General features: G+C 37.3%; 2 protein-coding genes across 2 annotated transcripts in view; one reads left to right on the top strand and one right to left on the bottom strand.

Annotated features, from left to right (window-relative positions):
- Window positions 1-17,885, bottom strand: part of LOC5571497 (endoribonuclease Dcr-1) — a 56,654-nt gene that overhangs the window by 17,119 nt on the left and 21,650 nt on the right. The window contains exon 4 of the mRNA XM_001659697.2: window positions 7,185-7,424. Within this exon, the coding sequence (XP_001659747.2) occupies window positions 7,185-7,424 (240 nt within the window). The remainder of the gene's footprint in view (window positions 1-7,184; window positions 7,425-17,885) is intronic.
- On the top strand, window positions 7,432-8,309 carry LOC110677641. The gene is made up of 2 exons (XM_021848498.1): window positions 7,432-7,931; window positions 7,995-8,309. Exons 1-2 carry the CDS (start codon window positions 7,543-7,545, stop codon window positions 8,212-8,214), a joined length of 609 nt encoding a protein of 202 aa, XP_021704190.1. The 5' UTR covers window positions 7,432-7,542; the 3' UTR covers window positions 8,215-8,309.

Below are 17,885 nucleotides of genomic sequence, written 5' to 3'. Positions count from 1 at the left end.
CATAGCAAAATTTGTCGTTAGTGTGTTATACTTGAAAGTCATGTAATAACTAATCAATAACAAAATATACTATCATGGTAAAATTTGTTATTTGTGCAATAATAATAAAAAAACATTAAATATCTTAAGAATAACAAATATTACCATCACAGTAAAATATATCATTATGTTGATATTTGAAAACTTTATTTAACTTTATTCATGAGAGCAAACCAATATGAATTTTTGCCATAACAGCTCATTTTACTATTCATATGAAATTCATATATTTGGTAAAACAAATTTAAGATTTTATTAACATTTTGTTAACAACATATTACATTTCATTTGCCGTAGCAGTTCAGATTTTTTACAGGTGAGTTGATTTCACCTGCTTATAAGAGAAAAAAAACGCTTTGAATTTACTGAATTTACTTTACTTAACCTAAACATATAACGCATTAATCGTGGGAATAGAAGATTGTAACGATTTTTGCCTGAAATTAATAATTATTTTATTTGACATTTGTTCCAATGTTTCAACATTGGATATTCTATGTAACTCATTGGTACTATACCAGGGAGGAAGCTTCAGAATTATTTTCAAAATTTTATTTTGAATTCTCTGCAGAGCTTTCTTTCTGGTATTGCAACAGTTAGTCCATACTGGTACAGCATACAACATGGCTGGCCTGAAAATTTGTTTGAATATCAAAAGCTTGTTCTTAAGACAAAGTTTTGATTTTCTATTAATAAGGGGATAGAGACATTTTACATATTTATTACATTTGACTTGAATGCCCTCAATGTGACTTTTGAAAGTTAAATTCTTATCTACCATGAGTCCTAGATACTTAACTTCATCTGACCAATTTATTGGAACCCCTCTCATCGTGACAACATGTCTACTTGAAGGTTTCAAATAAAGAGCTTTTGGTTTATGTGGGAATATTATTAGTTGAGTTTTGGAAGCATTAGGAGAAATCTTCCATTTATGCAAGTATGAAGAAAAAATATCCAAACTTTTTTGCAATCGACTACAGATGACACGCAGACTTCGTCCTTTTGCGGAGAGGCCTGTGTCATCCGCAAACTAGGATTCTTGACATCCCTGAGGTAACTCAGGTAAGTCAGATGTGAAAATATTGTATAATATTGGTCCCAAAATGCTGCCTTGATGAACACCAGCTCTTACAGGAAGTCTTTCAGACCTGGAGGTCTGATAATTAAATTGAAGTGTACGATTTGACAGATAACTTTGAATTATTCTAACAATGTATGTTGGAAAATTAAAGTTTTTTTTATTTTACGATCAAACCTTCATGTCAAACACTGTCGAATGATTTTCCTATGTCTAGAAGAGCAGTAGAATAGCCTTCAGATTTGTTGGAACGGATCAAATTCGTTACACGTAAAAGTTGATGAGTGGTCGAATGCCCTTTTATATCCTGCAAATAAAAAAATAAATTTTGTCTGTTAATCAGTCCACAGTCCGGGAAGTCTCTTCTCTGCGCCTACGGCAGCCAAAATTTATAGCTCAAAAATCCCGTAGGTACGAACAAGTAAAAGGTACCAGAGTCGTCAGGAATAATGAATAATACTTAAGATAGGTAGACACGACAAACCCATGGCGGAATCCGAACTATTCATTGGCAAAAATTAAATTTTCGTTGATGTGGACCATCATTCTGTTCAAAATGACCTTTTCAAAAAGTTTACTGATGGAGGAAAGCAAACTGATTGGACGATAGCTGGAAGCTTCTGCAGGATTTTTGTCTGGTTTTAAAATTGGAACAACCTTAGCATTTTTCCATTTGTCAGGAAATATGCTAATTGAAAACATTTGTTAAATATATCAACTAAAAATGATAAGCTACTTTCTGGAAGATTCTTGATGAGGATGTAGAAAATTCTATCATCGCCAGGAGCTTTCATATTTTTGATTTTTTTAATAATAGTTCTCACTTCTTCCAAATCAGTCTCCCAGGCATTTTCGAAAACGTTCTCTAGATTTAGAATATTTTCGAAGTCCTGAGTAACTTGATTTTCAATTGGACTAGTAAGCCCTAAATTAAAATTGTGCGCGCTTTCAAACTGCATAGCAAGTTTTTGAGCTTTTTCGCAGTTAGTTAGTAATAATTTGTTTTCCTCTTTTAATGCCGGTATTGGCTTCTGAGGATTTTTTTTTCAAAATTTTAGATAATTTCCAAAAGAGCTTAGAGCCAGGGCTCAATTGAGAAATTTTATTTTCAAATTTTTTGTTTCTCAATTGAGCAAAACGTTTCTTGATTTCTTTCTGCAAATCCTGCCATATAATTTTCATAGCAAGATCGCGAGTGCGTTGAAATTGCCTTCTCCTCACGTTTTTAAGACGGATCAAGAGTTTAAGATCATCGTCTATAATCACGGATTCAAATTTCACATTTTGGAATTGCAATGCTCCTGGCTTCAATAATGGAATTTGTTGAAGTTTCAAGAACATTGTCAATATCAAGTTTTGTTTGTAATGAAATGTTAACATCAAGATTAGAGTCAATATATGTTTCATATATATATTCCAGTCGGTTTGAAAATAATTGAAAGTGGAGCTGATAGGATTGAGAATTGCTTCATGGGATATTTGAAATGTAACAAGGACATGATCAGAATCAAAATCAGCATGAGTAACTAATTGGCTACAAAGATGACTAGAGTCGGTTAAGACCAAATCAATCGTAGATGGATTTCTAGAAGAGGAAAAACATGTAGGGCTATCAGGGTATTGAATTGAGAAATATCCTGAAGAGCACTCATCAAATAAAATTCTGCCGTTGGAATTACTTGAAGAATTATTCCATGACCGATGTTTGGCATTAAAGTCATCAATGACAAAAAATTTTGACTTATTGCGAGTCAATAGGGTCCTAAAGCCCTGTTTCAATTTTAGCGCCAAACGCTTAAGTTTAGGCCAAAAACACACGTTTACTCATTTTTTTCATATTTTCCGTTTATTTAAGTCCAAACACACATTTTTTCATGTTTCTTTAGGTTTTGTCACACCCCTTGGCTTAAACTCAAATTTTGGGTAAGTATATTTTGTTTTCCGTGTCCCTTCCAAAATGTCAGATAGGAACAACCCCAGTGTTAAAACTAAAACCCCTGTGGTGTTTTTGTCGACTAAGCGAATGTCAAACATGATCAAAAGTGTCAAGGTTCATTTATGGACCCAATTTTTAAATTAAAGTTTGAACATGATATAGCCGTTATTTGAGTGGGAAAAATTGCTAAAGTAGTTGCAGTAACATGCTCTTTCGTGTTATCAAATAAAAACAAGATTTCATTAAAAATTTTAGGACCCAATTTTCGCAAGTTAGTTTGGAGCAAATTAACTTGCTGTCCAGAGCATTGGAAAGGCAAATAGGCAGCTATGAAAGTATGAAAGTGTGGGCTTCGTGGCCGTGCGGTCAGTGTCGTCAGGCAATGAGCGTATCGTGTCATGGGGTGTGGGTTCGATTTCCGCTGCAGCCATTGAAACTTTTCGTGAGAAATGTTTCTCGGCTGTACCATTGGAGCATGCTTGTCCGTTGTCTAGTGTTAAGTTACAGTCTGTGCAGCTAAATGGCTGAAGACGGTGTCCGTGTCTTTTTTTTATATTTACCAAGCTGTGTTTCAAATGACGAAAACAGTTGATGTTTTATACGCCTTTGAATGATGATTGCAACTCCCCCACATGCCCCATCAAGTCGATCATTACGATAAACAAAATAGGATCTCTTTTGAGTTTAGATCCAGGTTTCAAATACGTTTCAGTAATAACTGCTATATGAACGTTATTAGCTGTAAGAAAATTAAACAGCTCGTCCTCTTTACCATTCAGTGAACGAGCATTCCAATTTAAAATATTTAAATTATTATTTGGATCCATTGAAAAACGTAATCCAATAACAATTTGATTTGTAAATTTTACACCAACTTGGACTGCTTCAGTCATAGTGGTGGCTTTGAACATTGCATCAATCATTTGATTCAATTGTTCAGTTGAAAAATTAAAATCAGAGGCAGACATATCACTTGAAGTGGGTACATTTGATGATTTCCCATTAGAATTTTCGGTAGACGAAAAAGCGGAGTAGGAGTTACCTGTGGCGGTAGGGTTTTTTTCCATTTGATTTGAAACAAGTAGAATGGGTACTCAACAGTACGAACGAGGGAGGAGTTCAAATTACCTGCTACGATATCGGCAAAGGATTTTCCGTGGGTAGATGCATTCGAAATTGAAAGATTCGAACGGCTACCCGACGGATTAAAATTAGTTTGTGAATGAGCATGATTATGATCTTCTTGATGGGTATGATTCCTAATCAAGCGATCGTTAACTGAAAAATGAGTAAATTCCGGAAACGACCGTTATCGTAACGGATATTATCTTTCATCTGCCTGGCACGAGCCTCAATGACTCTCTTGCGTGAAGGGCAATTCCAAAAATTTGACTTATGATTGGCCCCGCAATTAGAGCATATAAACCTGGTGGTATCTTCCTTCACTGGACCGAAGTCCTTGGCGTGAGAAGAACCTCCGCAAATCATGCATTTAGCATCCATGCGACAATTTTTTGTACCACCATGACCCCACTTTTGGCACCGACGGCACTGAGTGGGGTTCTGGTAATTTCCTCCAGGTTTCTGGAAATGTTCCCATGTCACACGGACATCGAACAAAACTTTTGCCTTTTCTAAAGCTTTAATATTATTTAGTTCTTTTTTGTTAAAATGAACTAAATAATATTCTTGAGAAATCCCTTTCCGAACAACGCCAGATTGGGTTCTCTTTTTCATAATGATTACTTGAACTGGGGAAAATCCAAGTAAATCATTTATTCCATTTTTGATCTCTTGAGAGACCTTTAAAGACGACTTTGAACAAACGTTCAGTTTTGTCGTCATAAGTAAAAAAATTGTGCTTCTTCTCTTCAAGATATTTGAGAAGAATTTCGCGATCTTTAAGAGTTGCCGGCAAAACGCGAGAGTCGCCTTTCTTTACTATTTGGAAGGAAACCTTGATTCCCCTAATGGGGTTCAAGATCTCTTACCTCGGGGCCCATATAGCCGTAGCGGTAAACGCGCAGCTATTCAGCATGACCAAGCTGAGGGTCGTGGGTTCGAATCCCACCGGTCGAGGATCTTTTCGGGTTGGAAATTTTCTCGACTTCCCAGGGCATAGAGTATCTTCGTACCTGCCACACGATATACACATGCAAAATTGGTCATTGGCATAGTAAGCTCTCAGTTAATAACTGTGGAAGTGCTCATAAGAACACTAAGCTGAGAAGCAGGCTCTGTCCCAGTGGGGACATAACGCCAGAAAGAAGAAGATCTCTTACCTAAATCTCCCAAATTCGGAACAACTGACCACGATAGGCGGAACTCTTTGCTTCCTTACATGAATCAAAGAGCCTGGGCTAGAGGCTGCTTCGATTTGGTGTTCGGAAAATTTGTCTAGAGCATCGAACTGATTTTTCATTCACCCTTGGAAGAAAGTTCGCATTCCGGGGAAACGTCCTTTCTTCCATTCTTGCCACGTGTAGTGACAATTTTAAAACCCACTTTTTTGGAGGGAAGTAGTGAATTGAGGGATTCACCTTTCCTTTTGTTTGTTGTTAATACCATGTTTAATGAATAAACGAAAAAAGACGTGACCTTCGAAAGGTTTTTTCCCAAGACGGTGTCCAAGAAGGATTACCACCGCTAGCTTTCGCCAACGGGTCCAACGAAAAATCGAAGGCACGGGTCCAAACAAAAATCGTAAAGGGATCAATAGTAGAAAAAATAGTACTGAAAAGTACCGTTTTTAATTTTAGCACTGAAAAGTACTGTTTATGTAGCACTGAAAAGTACTGTTTTATTGCTTTAGGTAGTTTTTAAGAAAACTTCCAAGAGCAGAGAGAATTCGTGTACGCACAGCACGAAGGTACGATGGCGCATTTTATATGTTCGATACTCTAGTACCTGTGCACTAGACTGGCCCTTAAACAAAAAAGTTGTAAAATTCCACGGGGCACCCCCTAGATATGTGCCTTAGGGTAAGAAAAAAGCTCTCTCAAAATTTCAACTCATTTGGTTGCTCCCCCAGCTGGCGCATTCAATTCAAAGTTTGTATGGAATATTCGTCTCAAATATATTGAAAATTGACCCTATGTCACTGTTTCGTCTCGTACACTAGTTAATCGCGTTCAATTGAGCCCAGAATGACAAATTCACTAGTTGATACGCTAATGAACATAGTTGCCGAAGGTTGTATCTGGATTTAAGCTCATTTTCACTAAGCTTTCAGTTGTTGAAAGTTAGGCTTAGATCAGCACTCCCGTACAATCACACATGTGCATGCACCTCGTGCCGCAGCTCGCCCAGCGTCATAGGTGGCTATGATGCGCTTAGTGGCTACCACCCAGCTAAGTTGAAGGAATACTAAGCAATATTGCAAATCTACTTCAGATAGTTAAAACACCAATTTTATCAATTTTAATCATCATACAACCTTCTACAATATTGTTTGCTATAGTATCAAGTAGTGTTTTTGACATTCTGGGTTCAATTGAACGCGATCAACAATGTTCCTGTCTCAAACAGGAGATGATGTGCTGTTTCCTATATGTTGGAGCTGAAAATCCCATATTAATTTCAATTCAATTGCGCCAGCTCATGGAACGACCAAATGAGCTGAAACATTCAGGAAGTCTTCCTCTAACCCTAAAGAATAATCCTGGCGGGTGCCCCGTGGAATTATACAACTTTATTTTTCTCCCATACTAAGGTGGGCCAGTCTACTGTGCACAGTTGAAAATAATGAAGATTACACGTCATGTAAACTTCATTTATGCGATGTAAACATGACGTCATGTAAATTTAAGTCTGAAATCATTTAAGATGCATTTTTAGAGTTTTGAGAAGTTGTATAAAAACCTCATAAACTAACATAATGGATCACCAACGATTCTTAATACAATTTTTATTCGGAAAGAGATTGAATGACTAGCTAGATAAGTTGAAATGACAAGACACTAAACAAAGTCGTGATTTGGACTTGCCTTTTCTAATTATAACAAAAATCATGCAATCATTCGGAATAATTATACGAAACAGTGTGCGAAAAAATGGCCGTTGTCTAGTGAAACACTTGTAGTTATTTGCACTGTTATCGAAATGGATGTTACAAGAATAAGTACTTACCCGTTTATAGTAGTACTGTCTTCTTTTAGTAGTTCCCGGTCGCGGTTCCGAGTTTTCGATCACAATCTGTGCATCGTTACTCTCGAGCTCGAAATCTTCCCAATCGGCCTCGAATGCCCGGAACGACTCCTTTCCGATCGGCTGCAACGAGTCGTCCAGTTCTCCAGCCTTATGCAGAACACGACACGCTGTATAAGCTGCCATTCGTCGCGCCAAGATCTCCGTAGGCATGGGCAAGCCCTGTGAATATAAAACGAAATCCAAGATCGCTATGAATTTGTTTATCGGACTACCGTCAAAATGAGAAACTTAAATGAGAAGCTTAGTCTAATTATTTGTTCTAACTAGAAAAATTGCAATGGATTGTTCACAATCATCCCCAGACTCGTCTTCCTCGGAATCGATAGCTCGCCTTTTGAGTGCCCATCGGGAAGCACTGAAGAATGCATCCCGAAAGTGCTTGCCACAGCGAGATCTCGATGAATTCAGCGCTAAATTGCAACAGAATAATAAGAAGCATACCACTTCAGAAGGAAGCATTTCTTCCGATAGCTGTATCACGTTTGAACCGCATCGAATCTATACCATTGAGGAAGTAACGGAAGATTCACGAATTTCTGTCAGGAAAACACAGCTTATCACGTCTAGCGCTGAAGAACTGAAGGAACGCATAGATCGTCTCAAGCGCTTGTCTACAACGGCTAGGAACTCAAAACGACCGGAAAGTCGACGGGGATCGGATGCAAGGTAGTTCTTTTTAGGAATACCCATTTTGAAGTTCTAGTTTTCAAATTGCCGGAACTATTTTAGGCATCAAACAGTGCAAATCACAGCACGAGTCAGCTATCATGAGGAGATCGTCCAAAAATTTGAGATAATCGACCGATTTCTCAAGGACCAAATGGAACTCAAGCAAGACTCTGTTAGTAGCGACCTGTCCGTTCGAAAGCGATATGCTCGGTCCAAATCGACGCCCGACCAAAACCGAGTGATCCGAAGTCTTTGTTGCAGTTGCATCTCGGGAAACTAGATTGATATTTTTTGGAAATAATGATTATTAGCATGATGGTAAGAATATTATAACTTCATACATATTACATGAAAAAATGTTTGTGAACTGTAAAACCGTGTTTTGTTTTGGCCACTACTATGCCGATTATCATATCTATGTATATCCTTATTGCTATTTCTCTCATACCGACCAGGTAGAGAAGAGAGCTGCCGTTGGTCCAATCCATATCCATATAGCCGTAGCAAAGACAAATTAAAGACTTCCATGTCCCTTGCAGTTGCCCAAAATTTTATGGTTTATAATGGGGCGATCCATTAATTACGTTAGACAATTTTAGCGGTTTTTAGAACCCCCCTCCCCCCATAGTAAGATTTTTTGTATGAAAATTAAAAATAATTGGTATGGCGCGTAAGAAATCTCAAAACCCCCCTCCCCCCATAAACCCTTACCTAATTAATGGACGACCCCTTTAAGGTAATCTAGAACGCCGTGAAAAGTGTACTGCGATCTGTCAAACTTGGGTACCTTTTGCACTACCGAGGGACCAAATGCAGTACTAGAAGTGGTACCCAATCTGAGCCCGAGTGAGACGGACCTGGCCGTAGTCCATTGGTGTGCGGTGGTTCATTTTGCCATGTTTCCGTGTCGTGTGAGGCAACAGCCTACAAAGAGGGTCAGTTTGTCTCAGTCACCATCTGATACTGACGGAGGATGGATGTGTTTCCCCAACACACGGTCCTTCGTGCGGCGTCTTCTGGTGGCTGGACGGAGTTTTTTGTGAAGGAGGATTGGGAATCGAACCCATGACCTTCCGCTTACGAAGCGAAAGCGTAACCTCCAGGCTACGGGACCCCCTATAAATTAAATGTTGATATCTACTATTTTATAATGAAGGTGCAGGAGTTGATGGTGCATATCTTTTGCCAACTGTAAACCGTATTTACTGCCCATAACTTCATATTTGTCCCATTCGACATTTTGGACAATATCGAGTTATTATCGTGGAGAGTAATCAAATGAAAAGCACTTTCGATCAACTCAATATAATCTGTGAGATTGTTCTAGAAAACTAGGAAAAAAATAGAAGGTTGTTTTGTCACATTGGTAATTCTATTCGCATAACAGTCACACACAGGGATTATACATGAGGCTCTTAATATACTGCCGTGAATCGCAAGTCAGTCCCATCTGTAAAAAGTAGGCATTGAGAAAATGGGCTGTGAAGTTTTGAAACTCATTTTCCATACGAATATTCAAAAAAAAATTCAGAGGATTGTAACATGTTCCTATCTTAATGAAACTTTCACAACTTGCTTTTCACTACGATATCTTTCCGAGAAAAATATAAAGATGATCAAAACACGTTACATTTTTGTGTTTCACTGCGCGAAAATCTGTAGTGGGACTGATATGCGGTTACTTTTCATTATGGGACAATTTGACTTGCTGTTTATTTCTCATTTTTCCGAACAAATCACATCATTTAATTAATGCTGCTGAAAGAGCATTGGAAGAGATGTTGAAAACTGAACTCAACTCAATTTTAACTAAAATGCAGATGGGACTGACTTGCGATTCACGGCAGTATTATCATATATATAAAATCCCAGAGTTGTCTGTCTGTCAGTAACGCTTTGAAATGTTTCATCGAAAAGTTTCATTGAGCGCTACAACAGGAATTTAAGAGCACTACAACAGTCAATTTGAATATTAGAGCATTACAACTGCTAAGAGCACTACAATAGTTATATGATAGAATATTCTCGAACTTTCATCATTGTCGTTTTCGTTTTAAAGAACTTGGTAGATAATCAAAACCTAAACAACTCAAATGCAAGTAAATTGTAGTTTGGTCGAATTTAATTCGGGTTGCGGTTGGATATTTGATTCATAACGATGTTTGCCCATTCCAACCTAGGTTCAAAGACGAATTCGACATAAGCAAAGGCTAGATAATGAGATGAATGTGCAACAAATAAGAAAGTAAATAAGAAAGTAAAGTATGCTTTTTATAGCAGTATGCGAGAAAACTAAAATTTCTTAAAATTATTGAGAACTCAAAAGTGCTTCTTTAGGGCTGAAGTTTTGTACAAGTCACATACGTACTAGGTGAATGGTCAGAAAACAATTCTGATACAAATTCCATTGCTACTTCATTACGAGGCTCATGTATAAGCTCAATGTGACTGTTATGCGATTAAAATTGCCAATGTAGCAAAACTTGGTATTTTTTCTAACTTTTTTTAGAACAATCTCACAGATTGCAGTTAGTTGATCGAAAGTATTTATCATTTGGTACTCTCCACGGTATTAACTAGAAATTGTCAAAAATGTCGAATGTGAAAAATATGCAGTTATGGGCTGCACATGAGTCGATGTTCCATGGCTCTATATCGACTCATGGAATCATACTAAAACCAAAATGTTATGGCTACAATGATGGTCCCTTAAACAGGTTTCCAAACATTCCTGTACCATGTATTGATATTTCCATGAGGCGATGGTAATTCCTCCCTAATGGTCCCCTCCTTACTGTGATTTTGAAAGATGACAATATATTACTGCAATATTCGAGAATTTTCGATAGGAGTATTTTGTAATTCCTAGAATTTTCTGGAATTTTTGAAATATTTCACAACAGGAGAAACACTACAACAGCATTTAAAGCTATAAATATTTTAGATTATAACATTACAACAGCATTTAGGCCACGTGGTCGATTGAGTATGGTCAGAGCATAAATTTAGGCAATTTTGAGGTCATTAGCACAGACAAACAGACGTAACACTTCGAACAAATCTCGATCCAAATCATAGTCACGAGGACATGTACGCCCAATGCTAGAATTAGTGCATTTGGCCGACGGCCAACAGATGGCGGTAGAGTGTAAACGTCAAACGCGAACAATAACGATGCGAGCGCTGCGGGTGGCGGATTGGCCACCTACCATATTTTTGAATCGACCGTTAAAAGGTGGTCGATGGGCAATGATGAGAGTATGACGTCTGTTTGTCTGTGTCATTAGTATCATGTACTTTAAAAGATTATACATAACGTTTTGCTATACAATTTCGTTGGAACGTGGCTAGCCACGTTGGGTAAGCTAGTCATATATATAAAATCCCAGAGTTGTCTGTCTGTCAGTAACGCTTTGAAATGTTTCGCCGAAAAGTTTCATTGAGCACTACAACAGCAATTCTAGAGCATTACAACAGTAAATTTGATTGTAAGAACATTACAATTTCAAATTGTAGAGCATTACAACATGTATTTGACAGAATGTTCTAGAATTTTATGGAACACATGTCTTCCTTATTCGTAGATTGTTCTAGAATTTTTCATAATTGTTGTTTTCATTTTTGGGAACTTCTGTAAAAAAAAAATTGAACAAAGTCAAGTGCAGATATAAGCTTATATAATTCAAAAAAATTCATGTTGCATTGAAAAGCTACACATTGCAAAGCGAAAGAAATCAACAAAAGAGCAGTTTTCCAGAATGTATTGATATTACACACATGATGTGTTGGTTGAAACGCTCGATTTTGCTTGAATCGTTCTCAATTGTGTGTGACTTCGATTAAACGTGTTGTTCGGTGATCAAATCGTTAATAAACCAACTTCAAGAAAATTGTAGTTCGGTCGAACTTGGATTGGGTTGGGATTAAATATGTGATTCAGAAGGGAGTTCAACAGTTCCAACCTATAAACACGAGTTTGACAGGTAGAAAAGCAATATACACATGAATCAGATTATTGTTTGCCAAATCGAGTTTTTATTTTAATTACAGTTAAAATAAAAACATACTTAAAACAAAATTTCATAGTTGCTAGGATGGTCCCCCATAACAGCTTTCCAAAGCATTCCTGTTCTATGAGTGGATATTTCCATGCGTCATAACAACTATGATTTTGAAAGAAAACAATAAATTATGGAACACTGCAACAACTATTCAGTAGAATATTCGAGAATGTTATTCTCTCTCATTCATAGAATGTTCTGGAATTATCAAAATGTTGCACAATTGAAGGAACGCTACAACAGCATTAAAGATGTAAATATTCTAGATTAGAACATTACAACAGCATTAAGGCCACGTGCACAATAGAGTAAGGTCAGAGCATAAATTTAAGCGATTTCGCGGTCATTATTATCATGCGTGGCACTGTCGGGTCATGTTAAATAAAATAATAACCATTATCCTTTACTTCTAACGTTACACCTCCACTGAGACGAAGTATGTTTCTCAGCTTATTATTTAGAGCACTTTCACAGTTATCAACAGAGAAATTTATTAATCCATGTTGTCATTTTGCAGTTAAACATAAACATTTTCAATCTTTGGAAGATTATATACATAGCTTTCCGCAGTAAAATTTTGTTAGAGCGTGGCTAGCCACGCTGGGTAAGCTAGTACTATAATAGTAGCAATGAAATTTATATCAGAATTATTTTCTAAATATTCACCCAATATGCGATATTAGCTGTACAAATTTTAGCTTCAAATAATAAAGATAATAATAATAATAATTTAGCTTCAAATAAGAACTTTAGAATTTTCGGCAATTTTAGGAAATTTTAGTTTCTTCCCATTGTTTACTGTTTCTGTTTGGGATAAATCTCTGCGATCAGTTTTATTTGATCTCTTGTGGTATAACCGTGTCTTTTGTTTAGTGCATGTCGTTCTAATCCATTACTATTGAGAAATAATGAAGTTGACGTTTTTTTTTATACAATTATCATTCTTATTTCTTTGGCACGGTAAATGGCTGGGCATTAGGGTGCGGCTTATTTTTCAAAAGTTCTCAAAACCAAAAATTCGTGTGCTCAACTGAATTCAAATCACAATAAAAGAGAAACCTCAAAATCTGAGCCAAAAATATTAACATTTAGAGGTGGCGCAAGCGTCTTCTTCTTCTTTCTGGCGTTACGTCCCAACTGGGACAAAGCCTGCTTCTCAGCTTAGTGTTCTTATGAGCAGCACTTCCACAGTTATTAACTGAGAGCTTTCTATGCCAATTGACCATTTTTGCATGTGTATATCGTGTGGCAGGTACGAAGATACTCTATGCCCTGGGATGTCGAGAAAATTTCCAACCCGAAAAGATCCTCGACCGGTGGGATTCGAACCCACGACCCTCAGCTTGGTCTTGCTGAATAGCTGCGCGTTTACCGCTACGGCTATCTGGGCCCCGCAATTTTATTAGCACACATTAATTTTCTCAAGGATTTCTCATATTGATGCTTTTGATGAAATTACAATCGATACAATTTTCATTTTTATTTCTGTGAGATTTTTTGTAATATCTGTAAGCAAAAAAAATGTAGCTTAGATTTTGCGGAATTTGTGGAAAAAAAATAATAATCATTAGTTTTTCTTCTTCTTGCAGAATAATGTGTGAAATTTAAAGTTTTTTTGATACCAGTAATTTATTTTAATGATTTTTTTTTAATTGCAGAGGTGCATGCAAATGTCTATAGTAAACATCCAGATATTTTCCTATACCACCTTCCAGCAAGGATGTGGCATGATAAACTCTGCACTGCTGAAGAAGCGTCAATCTGGTCTATATAGATAAAGATAATTTTCAAATATCTATATTGGATAAATGCGACGAGAAGAAGCAAACCACGCCATTTCTAACAATGTCCAAATAATTTTGAACATGGGCTCTGCTTTTGTTCGCTCTTGGAATTCCTCCATAAACGTTTTTCTATGACTACGTCAAAACCCATTCGCAACCTTTTGCCCAAGTTTAGTCAATTTTAGTCAACCATACATTAAAATTGAATCTACAATATCTTTGCTTGGTTCAATTATTTGGTATGATTGGTTCAACTACAAAAAATAATTGAATCAACCATTAGTATGATTGACTCAATATTAATATACAATCATAACAGTGCTATTATTGTTGATGTTGTGTTGTCAAAACCGGCACGAATCTTCTCTATCAACATTATAAAAAATGCAACAAAATTTAAATACATATGTAAGCAGGAATATAAACCACTGTCTTGTGAGTGAGAGCCCATAAACTAACATCTACTCCAACTTCACTTGTTGATAAACAGCGGTTTTTTGCTATACAGATCATAAAATTTCATGACAATAAGTGCAGAAAGCTGATTTAACAATAATATAATTGAAATATTTACTATCAGTTTAGAAGTACTGATAGTATGGTTGTAGCAATTGTATCCAGGCATGTTAAAGCAACTATCGGAAAAGTTATGTCAATCGTGCAAAAATTTCTGCGTGAATAGCTTAACATATACCTCAAAGATAGTCATTACAAATTATTCAATATTTTTAATGGATTAACAATTAATCAATAAGCTCGTGATAATTTGAAAACATTTTCAGGCTCATTAGACAGCCATATATAATCCGATTGATATTACAAAAATACTAGCACAAAAACAACAAAATATTTGCGATTATGCGGAATAGCTGATCGTCTGAACATTTGATGCTTTTATTACACTTGCTTTTACTGTCGATTACCATCGTATTCCACCAATTTATGATGCCTATTAAATTATGTAGCAATAATTTATACAGCATGCCTGCTTTATAAGACTTCTCTTATACATTAAACAATAACTGAAATATGCAAGTTCTACTCATAAGTACGTTCCACATACGTTTTTTAGCTGGCAATGGTCACCGCCGTTGTCATTTTGACTTATTTTCACTTTGTTTAAACTCAAAATGTAAGGTTTCAGTACTTAATAATCAATAGAAAATATTTGTCAATGTGTTGCCAAAATCGGGAAGAAAATGTTGCCAAAAACGGTGGTTGCTAAAATCGGGGGTAGACAAAAACCGGTATTGCCAATTTTCTATAGCTCTACGCGGTCGATTCTATTGTATGCCGCCTCGAAATCGATGAAAAGGTGATGCGTTGGGACCTGGATTTGCCGTACAGTAAAGATTTGGTCCGTTGTCGATCGGCCGGCTTGATAACTTTCCACGAATTCGTTTACTGCAGGTGACAGATGTCGGAAGATGATTTGGGGTAATACCTTGTTACCTCTTCCTTCCACTCCTCCGGTAGCTGTCCTGTTTCCCAGATTGTGTCTATCAGTCGGTGCGGACAAATGGCCAGCCTCTCCGGGCCCATCTTTATGAGTGCTGCTTTCACTGTTCTCCAGCAGTCCTCAAGAGGGGCTTCATCCAGCTCACCCTCTTCCGGTAATGCAGCCTCGAGGTGCTGCGCGTACGCAATTGCGACATCCGGTTGCTTAAGCCACTCTAAGTCATACCGGGGCGGCCGTCGGTACCGTACGTTGTTGACGACGGAGAGTTTTGGGCGCAGTTTAACCATCACCAGATAGTGATCAGAGTCGATGTTAGCGCCACGATAGGTCCTAATGTCGATAATGTCGGAGAAGTGCCGTCCATCAATCAGAACGTGGTCGATTTGTGATTCTGTCTGCTGTGGTAAACTCCAGGTGTATCGGTATGGAAGGCTGTGCTGGAAGTAGGTGCTACGAATGGCCATATTCTTGGAACTTTCCAGTAGTCGGTCTGAATTCCTCTTCCTGGTCAACCTGAGCGTTTATATCTCCTATGACGATTTTGATGTCGTGGCTTGGGTAGCTGTCATACTCGCGTTCGAGCTTCGCGTAAAAAGCGTCTTTATCATCATCAGTGCTTCCGGAGTGAGGACTGTGCACGTTTATTATGCTGAAGTTGAAGAACCGGCCTTTGAGCCTTGCACATTCTCTCATTGATCGGCCACCACCTGATCACGCGCCTCTACATTCACCCATCACTATAAAAGCTGTTCCCAGCTCGTGTGTGTTGCCGCAGCTCTGGTCGATGGTATGGTTACCTCTAAATGTTCGCACCATTGATCCCTTCCAACACACTTCCTGCAACGCTACGATGCCGAATCCGCGGTCCTTCTGCACGTCGGCGGGTATGCGTGTGCTCCCGATAAAGTTGAGAGTCCCTTTACGTCGCTATGGTCTTCGCCAATTGTCCCGGTTCGTATTCTCTCCGGAGGACCATTCCCCCTAAATGTTCGGAGGGCCATAGTGCGCAGTGCTCATATCACCCCATCGGTAAAAAATCGACTCAAAAAATGACAAATTTTGAAAAATAATTCATTCATTCGTGAACTTGATAAGACAACGGAAATCATGCGGATCTAGTGTATGCATCTAAATATTGTTGGAAATCATGCAAAAATCCGAAGATTCCATAATATTTTCAGCACTTTTGTTGACTTTTCCTTAAGGTTGTCAAACTGCCCCACTTTCCCCTATCCTGTAAATTCCCCTCCAAACTGAATATATTTATTGTTTCAAATTTGAATTTTAAAGTTACAGCGTTTAAGCTCAATTTTTTAATTCTAGTGCAATTCCTTTTCTCTATCTTTCGTTGTGATTACTTTTTTTCTCGCAAAGCAAGTGAGGGTTGTGAGTTCGCCCCTGAACGATTCTCCCGGATAGACCCTGAGAGGGCTAAAGTGTTAACAGTCATTCAAATTTGCCTTAAAATGTTTTTCTAGTGTAGCAAGTATGAAATTTGAATTAAAGCTTTTTATAGTTTTTCTTAGAGTCAATTTTCAAGTTTTTCTCGCATAGTTTTCTTCTTATCTTCTTCATTATTCTTAAAATTTAAGTAACAAGCAGTAACAGAATAAATGAAAAAAATAGATTAGAAATTTTTGTAGGGTAAAAACAATGTAAAAACGATTTTTATTCAAAGGCTCTTGAATAATCCGTTGTGGGAGAACTACCGTAGGTACTGTGCAAAATTTTCAGGAATAACAACTGGGAAACATCTAGAGGATATATTTTCTTTTTTTTTGTATGGTATTCAGTTGGAGCTGCCAGACAGCATAACTTGTCAAGGCTGAACCCTCGGTCTGGCTTTTGCCTAGTTTCCCCTCTACCAGGACCAATACTCAGACGGACTAGGCAAGGGCGCCCACATGAACACTGCTTTTTTATTAGTATTGTGACGTGGTAGTTTTTGAAAAGTACCCATATTCCCTTGCTTCTGAGAAAAGGAAGCATTGTGAATCAGCAGCTCCATCAGAATTTGTTTGAAATAGTAGTGTAGTAGTGTCACTACTAATACTGTCTAGTCGAAATGGTTTTGAATAATTTGTCATTCAAGTGCTATTCTGATTACTCCTGTCTTTTACGTAAGATTAGAGTCTTAAATGTCAATTGTCGTCAAGTCTTAACAAAATTAGGCTGTTTAGTAAGAGTTCTAGTTAATTTCATTTTTTGTTGTTAAAATTATTTATTGGTCATTACGTTCATAAAAAGTCGCTTTCCCTGTCTGTTCAACAAGTTTTCGAAACTATTACAGTCTCCTACAAGATTCACTTTTCGGTGGCAAATGCAATGCTTCACAACGCCTACTTTCTACTTGTAAATTTTGCGAAAATGAAGCTGGAATTAGATTATTTATACCGCTGTTACAAAAGAGGTATTTTTTATTATGGCAATGTAAAAACCATATTAAAATAAGATTGTCGCCACTTATTTCTACTCAGTGAATCTACTAGTTATTTTCCTAAGAGTTCCTAAGTATTCCCTACGTCGTATATGATAACGATGTATCTACCTAGCTAATAGTAAGAGTGGCTACGGATCATTCTGGTTAGCAAAAGGCAAACTGAACGTCACCAATAGTATTAATGTCCACTTCGAATAGATTAATTAT

The sequence above is a fragment of the Aedes aegypti genome, chromosome 1, assembly GCF_002204515.2.
Source record: "Aedes aegypti strain LVP_AGWG chromosome 1, AaegL5.0 Primary Assembly, whole genome shotgun sequence".
Lineage (NCBI taxonomy): Eukaryota > Metazoa > Arthropoda > Insecta > Diptera > Culicidae > Aedes > Aedes aegypti.
The sequence above is the reverse complement of the archived record's forward strand: the minus strand, read 5'-3'. Positions and strand labels throughout refer to the sequence as shown.